This window comes from Ailuropoda melanoleuca, chromosome 5 (genome assembly GCF_002007445.2).
Source record: "Ailuropoda melanoleuca isolate Jingjing chromosome 5, ASM200744v2, whole genome shotgun sequence".
Taxonomy (NCBI): domain Eukaryota; kingdom Metazoa; phylum Chordata; class Mammalia; order Carnivora; family Ursidae; genus Ailuropoda; species Ailuropoda melanoleuca.
Window position 1 is genome coordinate 18,139,128 of NC_048222.1, and position 23,787 is coordinate 18,162,914.

The following is a 23,787-nucleotide window of genomic DNA, read 5'->3' on the forward strand; positions in this document are numbered from 1 at the left end:
ATTGAGCTGTAGATTGAATGAAGAAAAATTTGTTTTTCCAATACGATAAAAAATCCCCATGAATAACACCGTTAGAAATTCCTAATAGATTGTGAATTCTTTGCTATTCAGTTTGATTGTTCAAATTCACAGATTCCCAAGCCAAGCTAAGGTAAATCGCAATTCCAATTATGCATAAAGTCTCTTAGCATGTCAAATCAGCTAACCAGTTAATTCTGCCAGCCAGGAAAACAGCCTGCTGTCTATAAGTTGGCAGACTCCCTCTACTGCAACATCAAAGCCCGTTATGGCAATACGCCCTCAGGAGCTCCAAGAACTCAGAGCCCTTTGCCACCACCTCTCCACCAGTGTCACACCCATCTTTCCGCCTCTTCCCTTACCTTGACCCCGCCTCCTGAGCGCAGGCTCGTTTTCCACGCCCCCTTGAGTTCAGCCAATAGCTGGGGACGCTTGTGGGCGTGGGCCTTCCCTCCCAGCCAATGCAGAAGATCCTTGCTGTCCTGGTCCTTCCCCTGCCAGGATCTACTGCCGGAAGATGGCGGCGGCTGCGGAGTTGACTCTGTTGGAGAAATCCCTGGGGCTGAGTAAAGGGAACAAATACAGCGCTCAGGGCGAGCGCCAGGTGAGAAACGGGGTGACGTGGAGGGGAAGAGGTGGGCAGGAGCGGGCCCTGCTAAGCCCAGGTAAGACGGACTGGTCGGCAGAGGCGGAGGTTGCGGCTCTTCTCCCCACGTGTCTGCGCCGCAGGGCGGGCTGGCTGGCGTCTGTCGGTCTCCTCCTGCGGCCCTGGCTCCTGGAGGATGGACGGGAATCTGCCCGGTTCCGGCTTGGCCTGAACTTTTTCTCCTGGGAAATTGTCATCCTGTTTTGGGAAAGTGAGGAGGGCCTTCAAATAGCCCTTAGACCAATCTGGTGGCCCCGTATTTGCGTTCAGTGACAGCACTTCCTATAACACAACCTTTCATTCAATGTCATGCAGCTACTCTAGAGAGCTAACGGGGTGCCAAGTAGCACTGTGCAGGGACTGGGGAATGCAGCAGTGGTTGAGAAGACGGACACACTCCTTCCTCCTCAGGAAGCTTTAACCTCGGTGGACAAATATTGCTGCTATTTTAATTACAATAAGTGAAAAGAGCTACTTTGAAGCCGAGATGGCTGAGAGCGCACATAAGTGGTCTTGGTCCAATCTGGAATTGAAGGAAGGTTTTTCTGGTTGTTCAAGTTCAGAGACGTGCAGACAATGAAGGGGAAGATTAATACAGTATGAAATTGGTAAGGTATAAGGACTCAGATTTATCAGGGCGATGAAGAACATGTGTGTTTCATTCATAAACATCGTTTGACGTGGATGGAATTCATTAGGAAAGGAGAATGATTGTAGGGAGACCACTTTGAATAGATAACATATTTTGCCCCCTTGAGATTTTTTTCCATGTGACGTTTATTTTTTGTTCTTTCTTTTTCTGTTCTTCATTTGGTTTATGTTAAAACTAGTCCTGGTGTGGTTTTTACACATAAGTTCAACTGAAGCCTAGAAAGGTCTTCGGGCTTGCCTAAGATGAACCCACTGATTGGAGCCAAAGCCCACTGCTTTTGCTTTTTCCTCTGGCCTCATGCTGATTCCTTCCCTTCACCCACTGCTCCCTGGTTTGGTTTCTGTTTTTTAGAGAACATTGCCAAGACACAAGTCTTGCCTTCAGGAAGCTTACGTAGTATGAGAAACAGTCACTGGCAATTAATTTAAGGCAAGACAATATATCCTAAACAGAGGAGATGTTGAGGAATGTGGAGGAGAAAGTTAATTTTGACTGTGCGAATGGATTTGTAAACTTCACAGAAAAGCTGGTGTTAAAACGTATAAGATCAAAATTATGAAAGATTGGGGGAAGTTTGGGGCAAGAAGTAGGCCAATATGAAAAGTGCTGCAATGCAAAGTAAGCCCAAAATTATAGTTTGAGGGCAGTTGTGACGGCTTTTGAGTTCAGAGTGTGGTTTCTTATTTTAATTAAAACTTTCTTTCTTTCTTTCTTTTTTTTTTTTTTTTTTTTTTTTTTTTTTTTTTTTTTTTTTGGTCTTAGCAGAGGGCAGCTATTGAAAATTTCTATTTATATGCTTGGGGAAAGAGATGGGAATATATGAAAAGATTCGGTGTTTTTTTTGGTGGGGCAGGGAGACAACTGACAGCAGTAAGCCAGCAGTGATGTGAAAATGTTGGGGTTCAGGAGCGAATGGTCAAGAAAGAATTCTTGAAGCGTCTTTGGTGCAAAAGGGGTGGTTTTATTAAAGCACAGGGACAGGACCCATGGGCAGAAAGAGCTGCACGGGGGTAGTGAGGAGTGACTGATTATACACGTTCAAGTTGGGAGAGGGTTAAAGATAGCATAAGTCTCTAAGGAATTTGGAAGCAAGGTTTCCAGGACCTTGAAGGGCTAGCTATTGTTAGGAAAAGATCATTTATTACTGTCTAATAAAGCCTGAGTCATGAGACCCTTCAGGTGTATTATCAGGGAGCCATATGCTTGGAGGATGAGTGCTAACATGTATCTTGGGGGGGGGTAGAGATAAAGGCAGTTTCTAAAGGGATTTTTGTACATTAAAGAAGATTTACAGGATCCTGGGGGTCGGGCTGCTGTTAAGCTAAGGTTGCCTTTAGCAAAGTATTAACATCGATGTAGGCAGTTGAGTTCCTAGAGGAGTGTCACTCTACCTGTCTCGAGGACTTGTCATTGGGCTGTAGGTTGTAAGAAAATTTAATTTTTTTCTTTTGCCTTTGTTCTCCACATCAAGCAATAAGATATTCTCTGCAGCATTACCAATTATACAGAGTCACCCGTCTGTGTACCTCCTCCCCATCTATGGTTTTGGTATCTGCGGTTTCAGTTGCCCATGTTTAGCCACGTCCAGAAACAGATAGTGTCAGAAGGTCACGAGTAGCCTAGCACTATGTCACAACGCCTGTGAAATCTTGCATCATCACAAGAAGGGTGAGTACGGTAGAATAGGACGTTTGGAGAGAGACCAACACATTCACATAACTTTTATTTCAGTATATTGGTATAATTTTTCTACTTTATTATTAGTTATTGCTGTTAATCTCATACTACTGTGCCTAATTTATTTCTTCAACTTTATCATAGGTATTTATGTATAGGAAAAGCATAGTATATATAGGGTTTGGTACTATCCATGGTTTCAGACATCCACTGGGGGTATTGGAACATAGTGCCCACAGATAAGGGAAGATTATGTAAGTGAAAACAATCCAGGGTCACCTGACTGGTTCAGTCAGTAGGGGATGCGACTCTTGATCTCTTGGGGTCATGAGTTAAAGCCCCGTTTTGGGTGTAGAGATTATTTAAGGAAATTAAAAAAAAAAATGAAAACAATGCAGAGATCCAGCTTTCAGAGAATGGTGCTTTAAATTATGGTACATCAGCATATTATAATATTACTTACTAGCCGTCAACGGTGATTACTTAGAAAACCATGGCGTCCTAAGATGAATGTGGAAAAGGTATGTGTCCTATAATTGCAACTACATAAGATTTGTGTGCTTTAGGCTGTCTGAAGGGAAGAGAAAGGACTTTCAAGTCAGTCTTGCTTTATCCAAACCCTGATTTTGCCATGACAAAGTGGGTGACCTTGGTTCTTTGTAAGATGATGATGAAATTACTCACCAACTTAGAAGGTGTAATGAGAAGGTAACTGGGAAGTTTTTGAGTTAGCAATGTAGGATTGTAGGTAATTCGTTTTTACAAATAATTCTCTTTAGAATTAAATGTCATTTCCCCCCACATGCTCATTGATTGCAAGTTTTTTCTGTTTTTATTTTGTTTTGTTTTTTAAGTATAATACACCTTCAGAAAAGCGAATAAACCTCAGTGAGTTGGGGCGCCTGGGTGGCTCAGTGGTTAAGCATCTGCCTTCGGCTCAGGGCGTGATCCCAGCATTCTGGGATCAAGCCCCACATCAGGCTCCTCCGCTGGGAGCCTGCTTCTTTCTCTCCCACTCCCCCTGCCTATGTTCCCTCTCTCACTGGCTGTCTCTCTGTCAAATAAATAAATAAAATCTTAAAAAAAAAAAACAAAACACCTCAGTGAGTTACCACAAAGTGAACACAGGTAAGTAAGCACACAAGGAACCAACTAACAAGGAATAAAACAATAGAATCAGCACCGCCAGAGGGTCCTTATTGTTTTCTTTCAGTGCATTTTTTTAAAGGATATTATTGGTGATCTTAGAGGTGTGAAGGCAAAAGTGAAAATTTCAAGGAGCTAAGTAGTGAATGGGAAGTAGATGAGAAGTGGAAAACCAGAGAGTACCTTTTGTTACTTCCTTTGACTTGTGAGCTAACCTTTGAATCTGTACCTGTAAAATGTTAATCTCTCTGTATACTTCAGTGAGTCCTGTTGACCTAGATGTGAGCATGAAAGTGTCCTGCAAAGTGTAAATCACTTTACAGGTACAAGATACTATTTAGTGACTGCAAAAAGTAGCCCTCTTTCCAAGAAAATACTCTTTTTTGGTTTGTTTGGGTCATTTAGACTGTATATTGTTATTTGTAATTGGTCAGTCTCCCCATCATGTGATACCTTCCATTTTCTTTTAAATTTCTCATAGTGCTTTGCTTGGTTGTGCATCAAGAACATTTAAATTAATTGTCAATTTCTTACAGCCTGAACCTTTGTATTGCTGTTTTAATAATGGAAACAGAAACAGGATTATTTTTCAAATGATTACCTGAAGCCCGGAGTATTGTCAGTGGTCCAATTATATTTTGGAATGTTTTTTAAATATGAAATATTGGCCAACAGTGACTTCACTCTAAATGATTCGAAAATTGTATTAGATCACATATCACTAAAACCAGCCCAGATCCCATCTGGTGGTTCTAACTACATCAACATTAAGTCAGTGTTACTTTAACCATATCCTTTTATTTTTACAGAAGTCAGCTTTATTTGAGTATGTTCGTCTTGCTAAAATAGGGTATTGGTAAACTTAAAACTAATGCAGTATTAGTAGGATTTCCATTTTTTCCTCTTGGATACGCACAGTTATGAATTATGTAGAAACATCGACTTCGGCAGTGTTACTACCGGTTTCACTTCAAGTATGTGTTCTCAAATTGTAAATAACATCTTTACTATTTTCCTGGTTTTCATTTGAATATAGTTTAGTATCTTAGAGTAGAATCCTTGGGTGTTTGAAAAAACAGTGAGGGATTTAGCGATTCCTTAGAACTTAAGGTCATGTTGGTATTTGTTTTTAAAATTTATCAGAACTTTTTTTTTCTTTTTAAGATTCCAGTTCTTCAAACAAACAATGGTCCAAGTCTGACAGGACTAACTACCATAGCAGCTCATCTTGTCAAGCAGGCCAACAAAGAATATTTGCTTGGGAGCACTGCAGAAGAAAAAGCAATCGTTCAGCAGTGGTTGGAATACAGGGTAACTCGAGTAGATGGACACTCCAATAAGGACGATATCCGCACTCTGTTGAAGGTATTGTGACTTCTCTTTAGAAGCTAAAAACGCATCAACTATTAGTAGCAGGAAGCGCTCTCCCCTGAGGTTCACTAGCCGAAGCCATTGGCCTTCTTGTTTCCTTCTGCCTCTGGGTAATTTGTACCTGTTATTACCTGTGCTGGACACAGACTCTGCGCGCCCTTCCCCTTCACATCTCAGCTCAGATGCCCCTTCCCCAGAAATGTTCTTGACCACTTCTCTCTAACACATTTAGGTCTTTGTTCTATATGCTTTTTCTTCTTTTATGTTTTTTTTTTTAATGTAAGATTTTAATACTTAGTTTCTCCACTTAGCAGTAAAGTACTTTCTTGAAAACAAGAAGGGAATCAGAATCTTTGGGAACTACTGAAAAAAATGGTTACATTGATCTGAAAAAACCCACATTTTTTTCCTTGAGACTTACTGCTTTAAGATTTGTATTTTCTTTCCAAAGAAGCAAAATCAAAATAAAAGAATCTGTTGGTACAGGGTATATGCTGAATATGGCTCCAGAGTCACCAGCAGTGAAAAACATTCTAAATGATATTTTTTATTAATTATTTACATAAAAATAAAGCAGATCAAAAAAACTTTTGTAGAAGCTTAGAATTTGAAGGAACCTTTGAGATCATATAGGCAACCACATATCACCGCAGGAATACCTTCTGTTTTCTAATTTTATTCCCATTATCATATAAGTTGGTAGTGTAAGTTGTGCAAGAAGGTCTCAGAACTGAAAGCTTTTCATTGATCACTCTGGGAGAGATGGTTTAAACTATATTTTTAATAGATATCATCAAGAGAACTGGTAAAAAGTAAATTTCAGGCCTTGTTCCTTTATAGGTTTATTCTGATCAACTGTTCCTGCTTAATATCCATACTGACCACTCCCACTGGCTTCTGTCACGCGCAGCACCCTTTCCAGAGGGAAGCAAGCATGTCTTTCCTTTAAGTGAATGTGGGATTTCAGGCAAATAAAATATAAATATAACTATGTCTTATAATTTTCCAGAAGAAAGGATAGTAATAAAATACTTCATTCTGAAAGATACGAACAGGATTTCACTGAATTGGGTTTATAAGTTCAAAGTTATATTTAGAGATTGGGTATTAAGAACATGAAAGTAATTCCACCAAAACGTTGTATCTGGGATATGTAAATATTATTTGAAATTCCAATCAAGAGAATCTGACTGGAGCTGTTACCATTTTTGAGTGTACAGGGAACAGGTGATTTAGTTGTCATCCTTGCTCTGCCAGCTTCCTTACCTGTACCTGCACTGATGTGCCTGATGCAGTTCTAAGGGCCAGTGAGACAGTGACCCAGTAGACACAGCCCCTGCCTGTACAGAGCGCAGACCAGTGGGGGAGACAGATGTATGTATAATGGACTACAATGTGATTTTTGGCCATATGAGCATAGATGAGAAAGGGTTGTTTTCTGTTTCGCTTTGCTTTTTGGTGTTTTTATCTTAAAGGCAGTAAATATTTATTATAGAAATTTAGGAAATACAAGAAGGGGAAAAAATTTCAAGCATTAGTAGTCCCACCAAGAGAGAAGTGTTAATAACACCTAGGTTTGGTCATCAAATATTTATTGAACTCCCTTCATGTTCTTTCCATGCTTTTCCTTTCTGTATAGACATGTGTGTTTTATTTTAAAAGTGGGCAGCTGTTGGCCATTGTAACTTGCATTTTTTTTGTTCACTGACTGTTTCTTGAACATCTGTCACGTCCACAAAATACTCATTTATGCTGTCTTCTCAATAACCTGTTAGTATAGGTATACCAGGATTTAAATCATTTAAAAAAATTTCCTTGTATGCAATTCTTGCCCATTTTTAATACTGGACTATTTTCTTACTCTTTTAAGTTCCATTTCAGGCTAAAACCACTATTCTAAGTTTAAATGGCTCGTAATTAAGGTAATATACAACTTCAAAATTGCAGGCATTACAAAACGTTGAATCTAGATAGAGAATATATAGCTGTTTATTATACTGCTTTTTCAATGTTAATAGAAAGTTTAATACTAATTAAAAAAAAAAACCTCAGGGGCGCCTGGGTGGCATGGCGGTTAAGGCGCCTGCCTTCGGCTCAGGGCGTGATCCCAGCGTTGCGGGATCGAGCCCCACATCGGGCTCCTCCACTGTGAGCCTGCTTCTTCCTCTCCCACTCCCCCTGCTTGTGTTCCTTCTCTCGCTGGCTGTCTCTATCTCTNAAAAAAAAAAAAAAAAAATTTAAAAAAAAAAAAAAAAAAAAAAAAAAAAAAAAAAAAACCTCAGGTAGAACTCTATGGGGGAAATATTTGATAAACTGGCAGTGGCATGGGAAAGACTTGTTTAAAACAAAGGAAATGAACAGTGAATATTAGTTCTGTGAATATTCTGAATATGTGAAATTCTGTGATATGGCAGGGAAATTTGTGTTATATCGCTAATCAGAAAAATATTAATTATAAGGACATTTTAAAGATGACAACCTTGAGAGTCTATAACAAACTTACACATGGATTCTGTTTTAAGAATATATATACTCTACAAAGCAGTGTTAAATTATTATTTCAGACCTTTTTAAAAAATACTTCTTAAAATTAAATTGAAGATATATTTATTTTATTCTTAAATTTTATCCGAGTTTTTTCATTTGAAGACACTTGGAGAGAAACCCATCTCCATTCACAGATCACTCTAGAATTTAAGTGGTAGCTCATATACCAGCTGTTTCACCCTCCATACCCAAATTTTATTTTGATTCTCCTGCATTTGTCTCATTTTTGTCCATATTCCTTTAGGCCCTCATCTGTATCACCCCTAGCAGTTGCATGTTTATATAGCATTTTGAAAATTACTGTCTTTAGGTGAAGACATGGGCAGACTCAAAGAGATTAAATTCAATTCAGCAAATATTTACTATATACGGAACTACCATGTGCCAGGCATTTGGGATGTGATTTGAGAAAACAAAATGTTTTCTACAGTTTAAGGAATTTTTCTGGAATAAATGCTGTTGACCACTGAGCAGTGTTAGTGTTCTGTAACTAGTTCCATAGAGGAGCCTGTGAGACTATATGATAATAACTATGTAACTGATGTATGAACTTTTGTCTGTGAACCTTTTGTCTCATTTGATTTGAATGTAATGTAATGAATGCAGCATGAATTCCTGTGCTGTTAAATTACATGTTAATTTTGAGAGGAACCTAAAGTATTCATATGACCTTTTTTTTTAATCTACATTTTTTTTCTTTTCTCAGGGAGGTAATTGATTCATTCCTGCTGTTCTGTCAGACTTTTACTTTTAGGATTTCTTAAGGTTTTTATTTCACTTTTTAACATGTACTTTAATAATTTTTTTCCTTCAAAGGTGCTTATTCACCATTGAGGGAACTCAGTACTTACTAGTATTTTGTTGTTATTGTTGTTAAAGATTTAAATGAATTCTTTTGTGTATTTATTTTAACTAACATTGCATTTTGAAAATTGGTGATTGTGGTCTGGAGAACAAATGGCAAAGAACTTTCTGTAGGTTTAAATGGTGATTAAAACTGGAGTCTTTTAGGGGTGGCTCTGTCAGTTAAGTGCCAGACTCTTGGTTTGGCTCAGGTCATGATCTCATGAGTTGTGAGATGGAGCCCTGTGTGGGGCTGCGCGCTCAGCATGGCATCTCCTTGAAGATTCTCTCCCTCTGCCCCTTCCCCCACAACCACGCCTGCATGCTCCCTCTCTCTCTCTAAAATAAATTAAATATTTTTTTAAAAACTGTGGGGTCTTGCAGGTATTGGAAAAACTAGATCTCCAATTGTAAAAGAATGAAGTTGAAATTGGAATGTTACCTTACATGATATGTAGAAATTAACTCAAAATCGAATGAAGTCCTGAATGTAAAACCTAAAACTATAAAACTCTTAGAAGAAAACCTAGGGGAAGAAATACAACGTTATTTGATTTGGCAGTGATTTCTTGAATATGACACCAAAAGCACAGGCAACAAAAGTAAAAATGGATAAATTGGACTACATCAAAATTTTAAACTTCTGTGCATCACCGGACACAATCAACAGAGTGAAAAGGCAATGCATGGAATGGGAGAAAATACTTGCAAATTATATAATTAATAAAGAGTTAATATTCAAAATATATAAAGAACTCCTATAACTCAGCAAAAAAAAAAAAAAACAACTAAGAACCCAGTTAAAAATGTAAAATGGTGCAGTTGCTATTAAAAACAATATGCTGATTCCTCAAGAGATCAAAATAGAATTATCATATACCCAATAATTCCACTTATGGATATATGCCCAGAATAATTCACAGTGGGCTTAAAAGAGATGTATGTACACCCAAATCCATAGCAATATTACTGATGGTAGCCGAGAGAGGCCCATTGGTGGAGACTAGATAAAATGTGGTATATATAAATAATGGAATATTATTTAGTCCCAAAAGGGAAGAAAATTCTGACTCATGTTAACAACATGGCTAAACCTCGAGGGTGTTTTGCTAAGTAAAGCTAGTCACAAAAAGACGAATGCCTTATGGTTTCATTTACGTGTGGTATCTCAAGTCGTCAGTTCATAGCAATGGAAAGAATGGTGGTTGCCAGGGTCTGGGGTGAGGGGGAAATGGGGAGTTGTTTAATAGGATAGAGTTTCAGTTTTGCAAGGTGAAAAAGTTCTGAAGATTGGTTACATAACAGTGTGAATACTCCTGATGTTTACTGAATTATATGCTTAAAAGTGGCTAAGATGGAAACACGATTGTATTACAATTAAAAATTTTTAAATCTGTATAGATAAACATATAGCAAACCAATAAATTGTAATCCTCTTAAGAGAAATTGTTGAAGAGCTTTTTATATTGTAATGGAAAAAGTATATCTAACATGAACATGATTTACAAATTGATCTCTGCCATCCCCCCCAAAATTGGTATCTTTGAAATGGTCATAGATGGCATTTTGAATAGCATTTTTTAATGTTTTCTTATTTCTTTAAAATAAGACTAATAAGGTTTATCCTATTTTTAAAAATGAGGTGATTGGTATATGATCTGTTCCTTTGAATGAATCTGAATCTATTAATGTCAGATTAAATTTGTCAAATTAAAAGTCAGTATTTTGTTTTCTAATAGTCTTCTAAATGTTTGAAGTCCAATGATATGGTAGTTAACTTTATTATTACTGTTTTTTTTCAAAGATTTTATTTATTTGATAGAGCGTGCACACGAGTGCATGAGTGGGGGGAGGGACAGAGGAAGAGGGAGCATCTCAAGCGGACTCTGCACTGAGTATGGAGCCTGATATGGGTGGGGCTCAGTCTCGCAACCCTGAGATCATGACCTGAGCCGAAGCAAGAGTTGGGTGCTTAACAGGCTAAGCCACCCAGAGGCCCCAATTATTACTGTTTTTAAATTAAAATTTTATTATTATTTATTTTTTTTTTTAGGATCTTAATTCCTATCTTGAAGATAAAGTCTACCTTACAGGATATAACTTTACCTTAGCCGACATCCTATTGTACTACGGACTTCATCGCTTTATAGTGAGTATTTGAATAGTTGTTAGCTTTTTTCTCTGTAACGTTCAGAATGATTTATTTATTTTGAATTTAAATCAAATTTGCATGTTCCCCTTCTCAAATAAAAATTATTTTTATAAAAGGTACCTTATGCACATATTCCTTCCACATTTCCATCAAATATAGTAGCTTCCTGTTCCTTGACCTGTTTGCTGCCTGTTGTTGTTTCTGCTCTTATTTGCACCTGCTTCTCTTGCCACCCTTTGGGCTTGATCGTTGTCATCGCCTGGCCCCCATTGTCACCATCCCACTGTCCTTTTAACATCTTAATTGCAGTACCCCATATTCTGTGCATCCTCTAATACTTCGCTCTTAATCTCTATTCACTAATCCTATCATTATTTGAAGCAACTGATTTCCTTCCATTTTCCAAACCTACATTCTTTTTCCCCATCCAACCTAGATCCCCTTTTGTGTAACTTCCAATACTCTTATTAGTATCTGCAGCTTCTTTACTCCACTGTCCATTGACCACCCTTTGCCTGTAAATCCCCACCTCTTGGTCAGTGCTAATAAATGCCTTCAATCCTATGTCGAGGCTGAACTCTGTTGGAGAAATCCCAGAGCTGCAGATTGGTACCTCCATAAATTTATATTATCCAGTTTCAACCAGGCTCTCCTGCAGATCAGCTCTTTCATTCCTCCCAGACATACTTCCAGAGCTTTAGCACTCTCCTTAACCCCATTTTTTCCCGCCCCATTTATCTTCAGTCATTATCACAGAGCAGTCCTCTCTCTTTCAGCTAGAAATTGGAGACTGTTCGTTTGAATGGCTTCATCTTCTAACCCACTCCATGCTCATTCTCATCTGTCTTGTCTCCTTTCTCTACTCTCTTACCTGAACTACCCTCCTGTCCCGTTTCTGGATCGTGTCCCAAATTTTATATCCTTTCTTTCCCATTTGTGCAACTTCTCCCTTTATCTGGCCAGTCTCTTTTTTTTTTTTTAATTTAATTATATATTTGAGAGAGAAGTATGAGTTGGGGGAGGGGCAGAGGCAGCGAGAACATCCTCAAGCAGACTCCCCACCGAGTGTGGAGCCCAACTTGGGGCTTGATCCTAAGACCCTGAGATCAAGACCTGAGGTGAAATCAAGAGTTGAACGCCCAGCCGACCGAGCTGATTAGTCTCTTTATTTNGCCACCCAGGCGCCCCTGATTAGTCTCTTTAAATTGTATCCCATCTTAAATTTATTTACAAACAATTATATGGCACTCACTGTGTTCTTCATGCTTCATAAATGTTAACTCATTTAATCCTTATAATAGCTCTGTAAGGTACGCATTATTATTGTCATCCCATTTTACAGATGAAGTAAGAGAGGCACAGAGAGGTCAGATATCTTCTTTGAGATTACTCAGTTAGTAGCAAAGACAGCTCTGGAAACCAGGCAGTTTGGCTCCAGATTTTTGTGCTTCCTTAAGTCTATCGGCACCTAAAACATCTTCCCAACACCCAGCTTCTCCCCTGTGGAAAAAAATAACCCGTACGTTTTTCTGTATTCTGCACCTCATGCATCCAATTAACCAGGTTCTTTTGTTTCCACCACCTGGATGCCTCTCTCACGTGTCTTCCTGTGATCCTGGGTGACATTGCCCTAGTTCCATTATCTTCTGTCAGGGCTATTGATGGCCTCCTGCCACCAGTCTCATCTCATGCAGTCCATCTTCGTTGCCACGGGAACAATTTCTCTCATGAATGTGTCTTTCTTTCTCAAAATAAGTAGCTCCTCGCTGCCTGGGATGGGAGCCGCTTCTTCATGTCGACCCTGCCTGCCTCCCCTGCCAGCTTCATTGCCCTTGTTCTCCGCACACACCTCTCTCTCAGCCACAGCATACTCCCTGGTCTCTCACCCTGTGCACCCTCTGCTCAAGGGCCTCACCCTGCTCTTCTCTTCGGCTCTCCGAGCCCAGCCCTTATCTTCCTCCCCAAGATTTGTTCACATTTTACCAAGTGTCACTCAACCGCAGCACTATTTCCTGGTGAAGCCCTCTCAGGCTCCTGAAGCATCCTGAAGTGCCCTTTCCTCTGTTTCTGTCCATGCCTCACAGACTCCCTCAGCTCTGGTTTTCACTTTCTACTGTAATTCTTCTTGGAAAATTTCTCTCTCTCTTAAATCGTAAACTGCTTGAGCCAGAGACTGCAGCAACTCATATGTGTAACACTATCATCTGACGTAATTCCTCCCACATGCATATAGTCTGCACTCCCCTCCATAAACATTGAATAACATAATTAACGGATTCCTCTAGATTTTTCAGTTTTATGTATATTTTCCTCTTGTACCTCATAACTCAAAAGGAGATGGGGCTAGTGGTATTATCTTCCTATTATAGAGAAGGAAACTAGGGCTTGGAACATCGTGTGCTTTGTGCAAAGACACAGCCTGGGTTTTGGAGGGGCCAAGACTAACTTTGTCTTCTGCCACAAGTGTCACAGTGTATGGGGATGCCCTTCATGCACCATCAAATACCATAATGTATGATAATTTTTCTTCATCGCCCCTCAAGCTCTAATTCCTCAGTGGATTACTCGACTTATTAAACATTGTTCCTCTCAAATCCCTAAGGGACTGTGCTCAGCTCTATAACATTATCACTGTAACCATCTAGTATGGTCCTTCAGCCACTCAGTCTCTATTATTACAACTATACGTACTGAGTCCATCATATGTGTCCATAATACTATCCTTGAGAAACATAAAAGAAATATAAAACCCTATTTTCAAGCAACTGTTGATCTCTTCAAAGAGATAAGACTGTTTCACATGAAAAAAATTGAATAAGACAAAGTGCTAATTTCTGGTCAGAATATTATGGAAAAATTAAAGAGGCAAATAGAATAAAGTAAAATATAGAATCATGAAATTGTTAGCAAAATAAATGCAGGATTCGGATGCCTTTGGCTATTTAAGGGAATTTATGTTGTTTTCTAGAAAGCTTATGAGAAGTTTGAATATAAATCTTGCATATAAATAGGATGACCATCTGATTTCTCATCCAAAACAATACTTTTGACAGTGAAAGGAGGGTTATTAATAGTTATTGGTACAAGAGGAATAAAGTAGGACACTCCGAACAGATAAGACTCAGTTTTAAGCAAAATAAGGGGACTGAGGAGGCTCATGTCCTGTTTCTTTCTGTACCTCCAGGCTCTTAGCCCAGTGCATCATACAGCTAGATGCTTATTGACGTCAGCAATAGTTAGCAATCTCTTCCTCTTTGTATTTCCTGTTTTAGGTTGTATAGCTTTATAGTGCGGTCTGTAGTTTATGCTTCAATATGATTAACTCTAAAACCTTATTTGAATGTGAAGAGAGTTTAAGTAGAGCTGAAATAATTTGATCACAGCAGCCTCCTTTTATTTCATTCTAGATTCAAAATATTTTAGTAACTTTTTGAACGTAGAATGGTGACGTGGCACGATTTACCTCATTTCAAAATACAAAAGCCTCTAGCTAAAGAGAGTTTGCTGTTACGGTATCTACCGATCTTTATCCCGGTGACAAATCTACAGTCTTTGAATTAAGAGGGTGTCCATAACTTGACTTGAGGGCGAATCCACTATTAAGAGCATGGCTACTTTCTAGAAGAGCATAAGAATGACTTATGTCTAACAACAACAGCACCCTTGTAGACATTTTTAAAACATTTAAATGTGGCATTACTAAATTTTAAAGCTTAAAATTAGGAGAAATGTCATCTCTAATCCTATGTGTGATGCTGTCAGCAGGCTAGTGAAGGTCTGGCTTCTTGTGGCATCGAGCTCTCGTGAAGAAGGACAGCATTTCTCCCATGTAATAAAGTGTAACCCTTGCAAACCAAGTGTGTATTTACGTTTTTCTCTCTTCTGGCTTATGCAGGTCATGTAGTAGGGAAAGGAAATACTCAGGAGGAGGGAGCTTGTCTGGAATTTCTTGGCCAGCAGAGTGAACAAGGTCATAATTCTATAAAGCAAAATAGTCATAGCACGAACTGCAAAGTTATTTAATTATGAGTCCAGGTGCCCTGGCGGGTATTTGATTTTTAGGCAGGTTCGAAGTGTTTTGTTCAATGCAGCATATTAAAACTTGGGTTACATTAACGGTAGTTAATGGTATGTGCCCATTTATATTTCCTGTTTTGGAATGTATGTCCTCTTTACATGTAGTGACTAGGATATTATGATGAAGGATACCATGCTTATCTTTTTCAAAACAAAAGTGAGTAGAATGATATGTAAATCATTCAGCTCGCCATCCCTTTGGGTGTATGAAATGAGTCCAAAACCAAAACATCTCTCCCACCCTGGTCTGTGTGCAGGCAAAGTACATCAGAGAAATAAACACCTTCTCAAGGAACTCCTCGCAGACTCAAACCTCTACTGTGGTAGAATTGCACGGTGGTGTTAAATGACATCCCTCTTGAGTTAGGCGTAAATCTATCCAGATGAGAAAAAGGTGATTATTCAGTATTAAATTCAGGCAGAGTCGACGTGAAGCTCAGATTGGCTACCTGCTCACGTTCATCAGTTTCTTGTGCTCTGTTTGCTTTGGCAATATATTTATTTTTGCCCTCATGCGTTCTTTCATTTATTTGTTCCCATTATTAATGCTTAATATGTAATCAGCACAGTGTACAAAACAGCAGTCAGGGAACCTTCAAGTCATCAGATAATCCCACAGTATTTTGTTTCATTGTGAGCCCAATTTTAGTTGTGGCTAAGTTACTCTAATTATAAGATCTGGTCTATCTTAATTCCCTTTGAGGAATATTACGTTGTTCTTCCTTTGTGAAACTGCCAGTTAGCGTGGCTGTTTATTATCATACCAGTGACTCATTGCTTTCTTAAAGTGATTTCACTTGTAGATAGCAGTCCCTCTGAACAGACTGTTACTCAAGATTATTGAAATCCTTTGTACCGTTATGTGCTGCTTGACTATGAGATTGTTATCAACTAAAATACATTTGTTTTGAAGTTAGGAACACCAGTGGAGGTATGTCGTTCTTTTAGAAAGAAAGGAAAAGTACAAGAAACAGCTGCAGTGCAGTCCAGGAGCACCAGCCGTAAAGAATGTCCCGAAGGTAGCAAACCAGCCTCTCACCCCGATCTGGAATGGGTCACTTCAAGTGGTGCTCACATGTCTCCATGGGAAATTAGTGACTAATATTATCTCTTTGGCTTTGAAAGTTCAGACTAGGTATAGAGAGCCAATATAAATAAAAAGGGATGATTAGGTAAAGCCAAACATCATCGCTGTAGACACAGTGGCATGTGGGCCAGTAAGAAACAGGAAGTGGTGACTGGAAAGTCACATTGTGTTTCCTGTTGTAAGAAAGGAAAAGAAACTAGCCGACTAGAGAGGGATGCTGGAAGATCAACGATGTACATGAAAGGGCCCAGGGGATCCCATCTAAAAAGTTCTAGAAAATTGTAAGGTTTTTAAAAATGTCTGCCAAAAATGTAGCAGAGATAGCAAATTGACATCAGTCATAATTTTCTCAAATTCATGGGACAAGCTCCAAAGTGTAAACTAAAAGGAGGGTAAGTGGTAACCTGAACCTTTTGGAAAAGTTCTTGTGTAGTTCTGGCAAAATTTTCCGAGGGAAAATGAACTGATTTACATTCTCTGAAGTAGGTCATCTAGTTAAAAATTATTGGAATAAATTGGAAATGTTACAAGAAGCTTTAGAAGCTCTTGGAATAAAAATTATTTTGTACCCGGGGTTCCTGGTTGGCTCAGTCAGTTAAGTGTCCAACTCTTGCTTTTGGCTCAGGTCATGATCTCCGGGTCCTGGGAGTGAGCTCTGTATGGGGCTCCGTGCTCAGTGGGGAGTCTGCTGGAGAGTCTCTCTCTTTCCCTCTCCCCCCCTCACTTGCGCTCTCTCCAAAATAAACCTTAAAAAATATTTATTTTGTATCCCCAAAAAAACAAACAAAAAAATAAATTCTTTTGTGCCGTGGCTCTACTCATAGTCATTACAATAGAGACTCAAATGTGAAATTTTTAAGTTGGAGAATATCGATGTTGCTGTATGTTGTATCTTGTTTTTGCCTAGGCTGAGCAGCAGCATTAACAAGCCTTCTGCAGTAGCAAATACTGCTCTGCCCTTTGTGTTTCAGTCTTGAGTGAACAACTTGTGCATAGATCAAACAAGCATTAGTACTGTGTTGTTTGGAAATGTTTTCTTCTCAGTGTATTTTAATTCATTCAGAAAAATAACATCTCACAAAGTGGCTGAGTGGAGACTTTTAAATGGAAGAGTTTTGAAAAGAATAAATTGTAGAAGGTTGTCAGATTTGAATCCTGTATTTGGGCAACTGACATGAAATCAAGTTGGAGTAAAATTTGTTGTTTGCTTTAACTATCGGGAAAGAGGTTTGCTGAAGTTGATTTCGAATGTATGTCTGTATGTACATGTATACGTGTGTATATGTAGGTATGAATGAAGAAAACTCACCCCCCGTTTCCTGTTAGATTTGTTGCTGTGTTTACTAGTGATGGAGCTTTTTAAAAATCTTATGTCTTCCTTTGAAGTCAGTGGTGAAGTTCACATATGGAAAAGGTTTAGGAAAAAATGAAGTGTCAGCTCTTCTACAAAATGTGTTTACCTTTTGAAATGTAAACTGATATTCAGTTTATTCTGTGTGGTGGTTTATTTGCCTCTGTGTACAGACCGGATAGTTAGGAATAAGATAATTCCCCACATGTGAAGCCTTGAATTCTCTTTGTAATAAAAAGTACCTTTTTTATAAAAAATACATTCTTGGCCAATTTTCTTGACTAATGTGTTAAATTTCTATCTCCATGCCATAGATTAACGATATTGTAGGTGAAATAGTTATAGTAACATATTCCTGATAACTAGATGCAGACTCACACTTCCTTAAACAAGATGAGTATATTTTTATAATTTGTGTAGCAGCTTATAAGTAAGGACCTAAACCTGAAGCTTACATTTTTTTTTAATGTAGCAGAAACAAGAGACTCTCACTGCTAATAATTTAAGTAAACTGAGCCAACAGAGTTGGACATCTGAGGCCACCAAAGACAATGTTGAAAGATGAGACACTGATACAGTAGTATCCTCATATCTAAGGTAAAAAGGAAAGCAGGATGATTTGTATCAATTTTTCTTTTTAAATTGCCTTACAGTAAATATGAAATGGGAATGAGTTCAATGAAACATTTATTGAGAAAATACTATGTGTGTACCTTTTAATTTTATTAATACTGTTTTGTATTCTGCAATACATTTTGCATACTGGAGTGATTTGACCTTCAGTGTTGTTGACTCAGTAACATGGCAGAGTATTTGCCTGTACACACGAGTATATGCTAAATTCTGAACAGCCACAGGACATCTGTCTCACTAGACGTGCCTTCCAACAAGCAGACTGCTAATGGGTTTGAACTACAGGAGGGTTTTTTTTTTTCCCTTGCGTAAATATTCCAGTCAGTTTTACAGAGATTTGTAGTATCTGTTGAATAAATGTTGATATAACAACAGGAAAAGGAGCTGGCTATAAACATAGGTCATAGCTGTTAGTTACTGCTACGCTGGTTCTCTCTTTACCTGACAATTCTTCGTGATTCCAGTCCAAGATTTGTCTCAGAGAAAAGTCTCTGAGTCACCTACTCTGAAATTGGAGCCCAGTGAAATGATCGGCACCAACTGTTTTTATCGCGTCTTTCTCTAACCAAATCTCTGGACATTCTTGTAGCTTGACAGGAAATTGTGTGACCTACTACATCCACTGGAGATAGAGTTCAGCTTTGTAGCAAACCGAATTGAGAAGGTCTGTTGTTCATCTGAGGCATATGCCACTGGAAATAGCCTTCCTTCTTGTATTAGGCACTTGCCCAAAGCTTAATAGAAAGGAAGTAATATATATATATATATAGAAGGGAAGTGTGTGTGTGTGTGTGTGTATTCGAGTTCGAAGTGTGTGTGGGTGTATATTTATATTCAAGTTTATGTGGTATTCCCTTGTTAAGCATGTTAGATCCTAATAAACCTTGCTTTTAGATTTGCTAAAGACTATTGTAGAAAGAATCAACGTCTTAGCCTTTTGGAAGCTATTCTCTTCCTTTCTCCTATTTTCCTTTCCAAAAAGTAAAAAACAAGCTCTTTCTGTTAGGAGTTAGATGGTCAGAGCCAGGGTCCCCAACCAGAAAATACGGAGTCAGAACAGCTAAGATAAAACAGCACTAACATCCTGTTTTGCATCTTAGACAGGACTGCACTGACATTCTGCTTTGCAGCCTTTGCAGAAATGACTTCTGCAAAACGTCCTAAAATAAGACGACCACAAAAGCATTTGTCAATATCACAGGCAAGAGGCAGTTAAGACCCAAGCCCCTAGATCTCAGCAAAAGAAAGATCATCGGCACGTGGACATTAACCTAATAGACCGATACGTGACCAAAGCCCTGATTGGCATGACTCAGCACACCTTGATTTCTTAAGAAAGTTCCACAAAAGAGCTCATAAAAACCGCTAAACTTAGAAACTCTGAGGGCAATGCACTTGGGCCCCTGCTCCCTCTCTAGGGACTTTATACTCTTGCTCAATGAACTTTGCTTTGCTGCCCACCATTCTTCGTCTGGTCCACCTCTTCATTCTTCGAAGCAGCGTGACCAATAATGGGGGCCCTAAGGGGACAGAAGTCCTGTAACATTTGGATCTCCGGATGCTGGATTAATGTAATTTTTGCATTTGTTGAAAATTGGAGACTTCCCTAAAAAGCATGTCTGGTGTTAAACTGAACATAAAAGCATGAAACAAATGGCTCTTTTAAGCAGCTGAAACTTTTTACTCCTATCTAAATATATCGGCTTTTGAGAACTGGAGTTTTTCTCCCCAAGTTTTTTATCTTCTACGCAAATGATATTGATAACTGTTCTTATGCAATGTCTGTGTTGTGTGTGTTTTTAATCTCTATTTAGGTTGACCTGACAGTTCAAGAAAAGGAGAAATATCTTAATGTGTCTCGCTGGTTTTGTCACATTCAGCATTATCCAGGGATCAGGCAACATCTGTCCGTTGTTGTCTTCATCAAGAACAGACTATATACTAATTCCCACTAGAAGCTAACCATGACATACAGAAGCGTGGTCACAAATATTTTAAATGGAATTGTATTCTGGACCAGAGATCTAACGTAAATGGATACTCAGTCATTCTTTATTTGCTAAAGTTGGAATAAAGTTATGTCTGAATGTTTTATTTGTTCTTTAGTTGGAATTTTGCAACTTTTATGTAAAAATTCAACTGTCAAAACTTGAGATGAAGTAATGAAATTTATTTTAGTAAAACTTGCAAATCAGTGGCTTAATCTTAGAGAAAAAATAATCCTTTCAGTGGCTGACATATTTAGCTATTTATCGACCTTCCTCTCATATTTTACAATTCATTTTCCCCTTATGGATATTTACAGTAATTTGTTTAATAAGCACTATAATTAATTGTACCAAGGATACAGAAAGGGAAGACAGATGGATTCTTTTTCAAATATTTATGTGAGCCAGTAAATGTGGTTGACAAAAATCTTTTTTGTTTGTTTCTTTCTTTCCTGTAGTCAGTATCCATTGAGGTGAAACTAACTACTGAACTGCCCTGGAGGGAGCTGGAATAAGATACATTCGGTAGAGTTAATGGTTCTTTTGTTGTTGGGTTTATTGGAATATGCAGTTCCTGCTATCCCACTAACTTTAGACTTGATAACTACTAGATTTTTCTAAACTAAAAGCCAACTCAAGGCTGCTGCTGAAGCACTGTAAAGAACAGAGAAGTGTTATTAACAAATCTGTACCTTTTATAACTTGCTGGCTGAGTAAATAATCCATTATTGCGAGCTAAAGAACTTATATTTCCAAATAATAAGAAAAATAGAGCCTTTGAGGGGCTTCTGGGTGGTTGAGTTGGTTGAGCATCTGCTTTCAGCTCAGGTCATGGTCCTGGGGTCCTGGGATGGAGCCCTGTGTCCAGCTCCCTGCTCAGCGGTGGGTCAGCTTCTCTCTCTCCCTTTGCCCCTCCCCCCAGCTCATGCTTGCTGGCTCCCTTGCTCCCTCTCTCTTTCTCACACACTCTCTCAAATAAATAAAATCTTTTAAAAAAACAAAATAGAGCCTTTGAGCACTTTACTCTTTCATACTACCACTTTGATGCTGATGCTGAATCTAAGTATATACTTCAAAGGTCAAGTGAAAAAAAGCATACAGCCTTTCGATTTGCTTTTATCACTTACTAGCTGTATGACCTTGAGCAAATCAGTTAACCATATTTCCTTAATCTATAAAAATAAAGATAACTCTAAGTTATGAGGATTAAATGAGATAATATATATGGAAAGAAGAAAGACGGTCCACAATTGGTACTAGGCATCCAGCTCCCATCTTTCTGCTTCTCCGTACCGAACGAGTGGTTTCCTTTCTCAAGTTCAATTTAATGCCCAAGTCGTCCCCAGACATCAGGTCCAGTGATCAAGACCCATAGGAGGAGGAAGAGAGGAAGGGCAAAAAGACTTCTCCCAACTGAGTCAACCAAAGGGCCTTTCCTGGAAGCCCTATTCAGCAATATCTTTACATCTCTGGCCATCTGAGCTGGGAGGAAGGCCAGAAACATAGTCCTTCGGCCCACACATTGTCATCCAGAATAAAATCGGTGCTCTGTCAATGATGAAGAAGGAAAAACGGGATACTAGGTAGGCAGCTAGGTATCTCTGTCATAAGAAGTAGTCTTTAAATGGGAAAATACATTCTGAATGCCAAATTATTTGTAAAAAATTTTTATTAGTAAATTGTTGACACCATGGATCATCAATTTGCAAAGAATTAGAATACAGTAAATATTTTTCACTGTCCACAATTTCCATGATTCAGAAGCTATTTTAGAATTCTGCAATACTCATGAGCTACCAGGAAGATTGATTGTGCTTTTTATAACAATAACAGCTATAATTATTGTTATTTAGTATAGTAATAATAGTATAGTAAATAGTATAATAAATTTACTATATAGTAAATATAATTATTTAGTATGTATCAGGCAGCATTCTAAGGACTGTGAGTGAATTCACTCCTTTATTACCCTTTTTTTTTTTTGCAGTTAATGAAACTGAGGCACAGATTGGTTAAGGAATTCATTCAAGATCACACAATCAGGGGTGCCTGGGTGGCAGAGCGGTTAAGCGTCTGCCTTCGGCTCAGGGCGTGATCCCGGCGTTATGGGATCGAGCCCCACATCAGGCTCCTCCGCTATGAGCCTGCTTCTTCCTCTCCCACTCCCCCTGCTTGTGTTCCCTCTCTCGCTGGCTGTCTCTATCTCTGTCAAATAAATAAATAAAATCTTAAAAAAAAAAAAAAAAGATCACACAATCATTATCAAGGAGATGGGATTCAGACAAAAGTTTGACTCAAACTTACTTAACCTGTAAACTACCCGTGTGCCAGTAAGGTTCTGCTTAAGTCACTTTGAGAAATTAGTTTTTACCAACCTTAGGAAAAAAACTGCTCTAAGCATTGGATAAAACAAATGAGTGCGTAACTTCAAGAATAAATGAGATGCTTACACACTGATGCTAAAACCCACTGACTTGTACAATTTAAATGGCTAAACTGTGATATGCGAATTACAGCTAGGTAAAGCTTTTTTTTTTTTTTTTTTTTAAAAGGACTGGAATCCTACATCAGCTTTACCATATATTAGACCTTGAAGAAGTCAGTGCACATGAAATCCCTCTTGTGAAATAGAGATAAAAATTTCTGATCTCATTTAATTTGCAATGAGAACGTATGAAAATTACCTAGTACGATGCCTAGCACACAGAAAGCGATCAGTACAGACAAACTGCCGTGGAAGATCGTAAAATCATGACCTATAATTTTATAAACTCAAATCCTTAAACTAATTCTGAAGTCTTTCCCCTTCTGCTGTCCTGAGGCCCCTGTGCAGTGTGAGCCCATCTGAGATAAGACAGTTGGGCAGAGCATCTTGTGATTTTGGTAAAACATGAATTTGTCTTATGACTTAACAATTTAAAAATCTCTGGTCCTCACATCTTTCAAGCTGTTCAGAAAAGGGACCATACTATTCTTTGTTTTGTTTTCTAAAAGAACAGTGAGACGACTGTAAAAGAAAGCGGCATGATGTTTGTGCATGCTCTTTCTTCCGAAAAGTGAATATGCCTTTATAACCATTTTCTTTCTGTGAGTCTCAGAAGCCTGCATCACTGATATTCAATAATCCCTCAAATATTTATTTAGTACCTACTATGTATCAGAAACTGCTTGTCCCTGAGGATGACCATGACATTATTGCTCCCTTTACAATCCTGTGGTCTGTGACCACATTTCTGAAACAGCACTGTTAAGTTTCTTTGGGAGGCTGCTGTCACTCAACATTGCTTGAAAGTAAATAAAAACAAGCAGATGCCATTTACTGTATATCAGCTGTGTTGCAGGCTCCATACCAAACACTACACATTCAAATTATCTCACTTTAATGGAGGATTTGGGATGGGGGCATAGACCAACCCACATGCTGACCAACACCTCAGTGAAGCCGTGGCTGGAGTGAATGGGAAGTGTACGATTTCAGAGTCATTGGACATAATCTGTCACCGTATTATACACGGGGGTTGATTTGACTGCCCTGAGTACATACGTGGCCCTGTCTCACTTCACATGCAACTTTCAAGAACAGATAAAAAAATTCTAGT

General features: G+C 38.5%; 1 protein-coding gene across 4 annotated transcripts; it reads left to right on the forward strand.

Moving 5' to 3' along the window:
- The first annotated feature begins 464 nt into the window (after positions 1-464).
- EEF1E1 (eukaryotic translation elongation factor 1 epsilon 1) lies at positions 465-22,639 on the forward strand. 4 transcript variants are annotated; one of them, XM_034660345.1, is made up of 5 exons: positions 465-622; positions 5,304-5,504; positions 10,954-11,049; positions 22,176-22,218; positions 22,436-22,639. In XM_034660345.1, exons 1-5 carry the CDS (start codon positions 536-538, stop codon positions 22,501-22,503), a joined length of 495 nt encoding a protein of 164 aa, XP_034516236.1. In that variant the 5' UTR covers positions 465-535; the 3' UTR covers positions 22,504-22,639. The 4 variants fall into 4 exon arrangements, with proteins under 4 accessions (XP_034516236.1, XP_019650569.2, XP_019650568.2 ...); XM_019795010.2 differs by lacking the exon at positions 22,436-22,639 and adding an exon at positions 20,647-20,713 and having other exon boundaries at positions 22,176-22,235; XM_019795009.2 differs by lacking the exons at positions 22,176-22,218; positions 22,436-22,639 and adding exons at positions 18,040-18,164; positions 20,015-20,151.
- Positions 22,640-23,787: the final 1,148 nt, after the last annotated feature.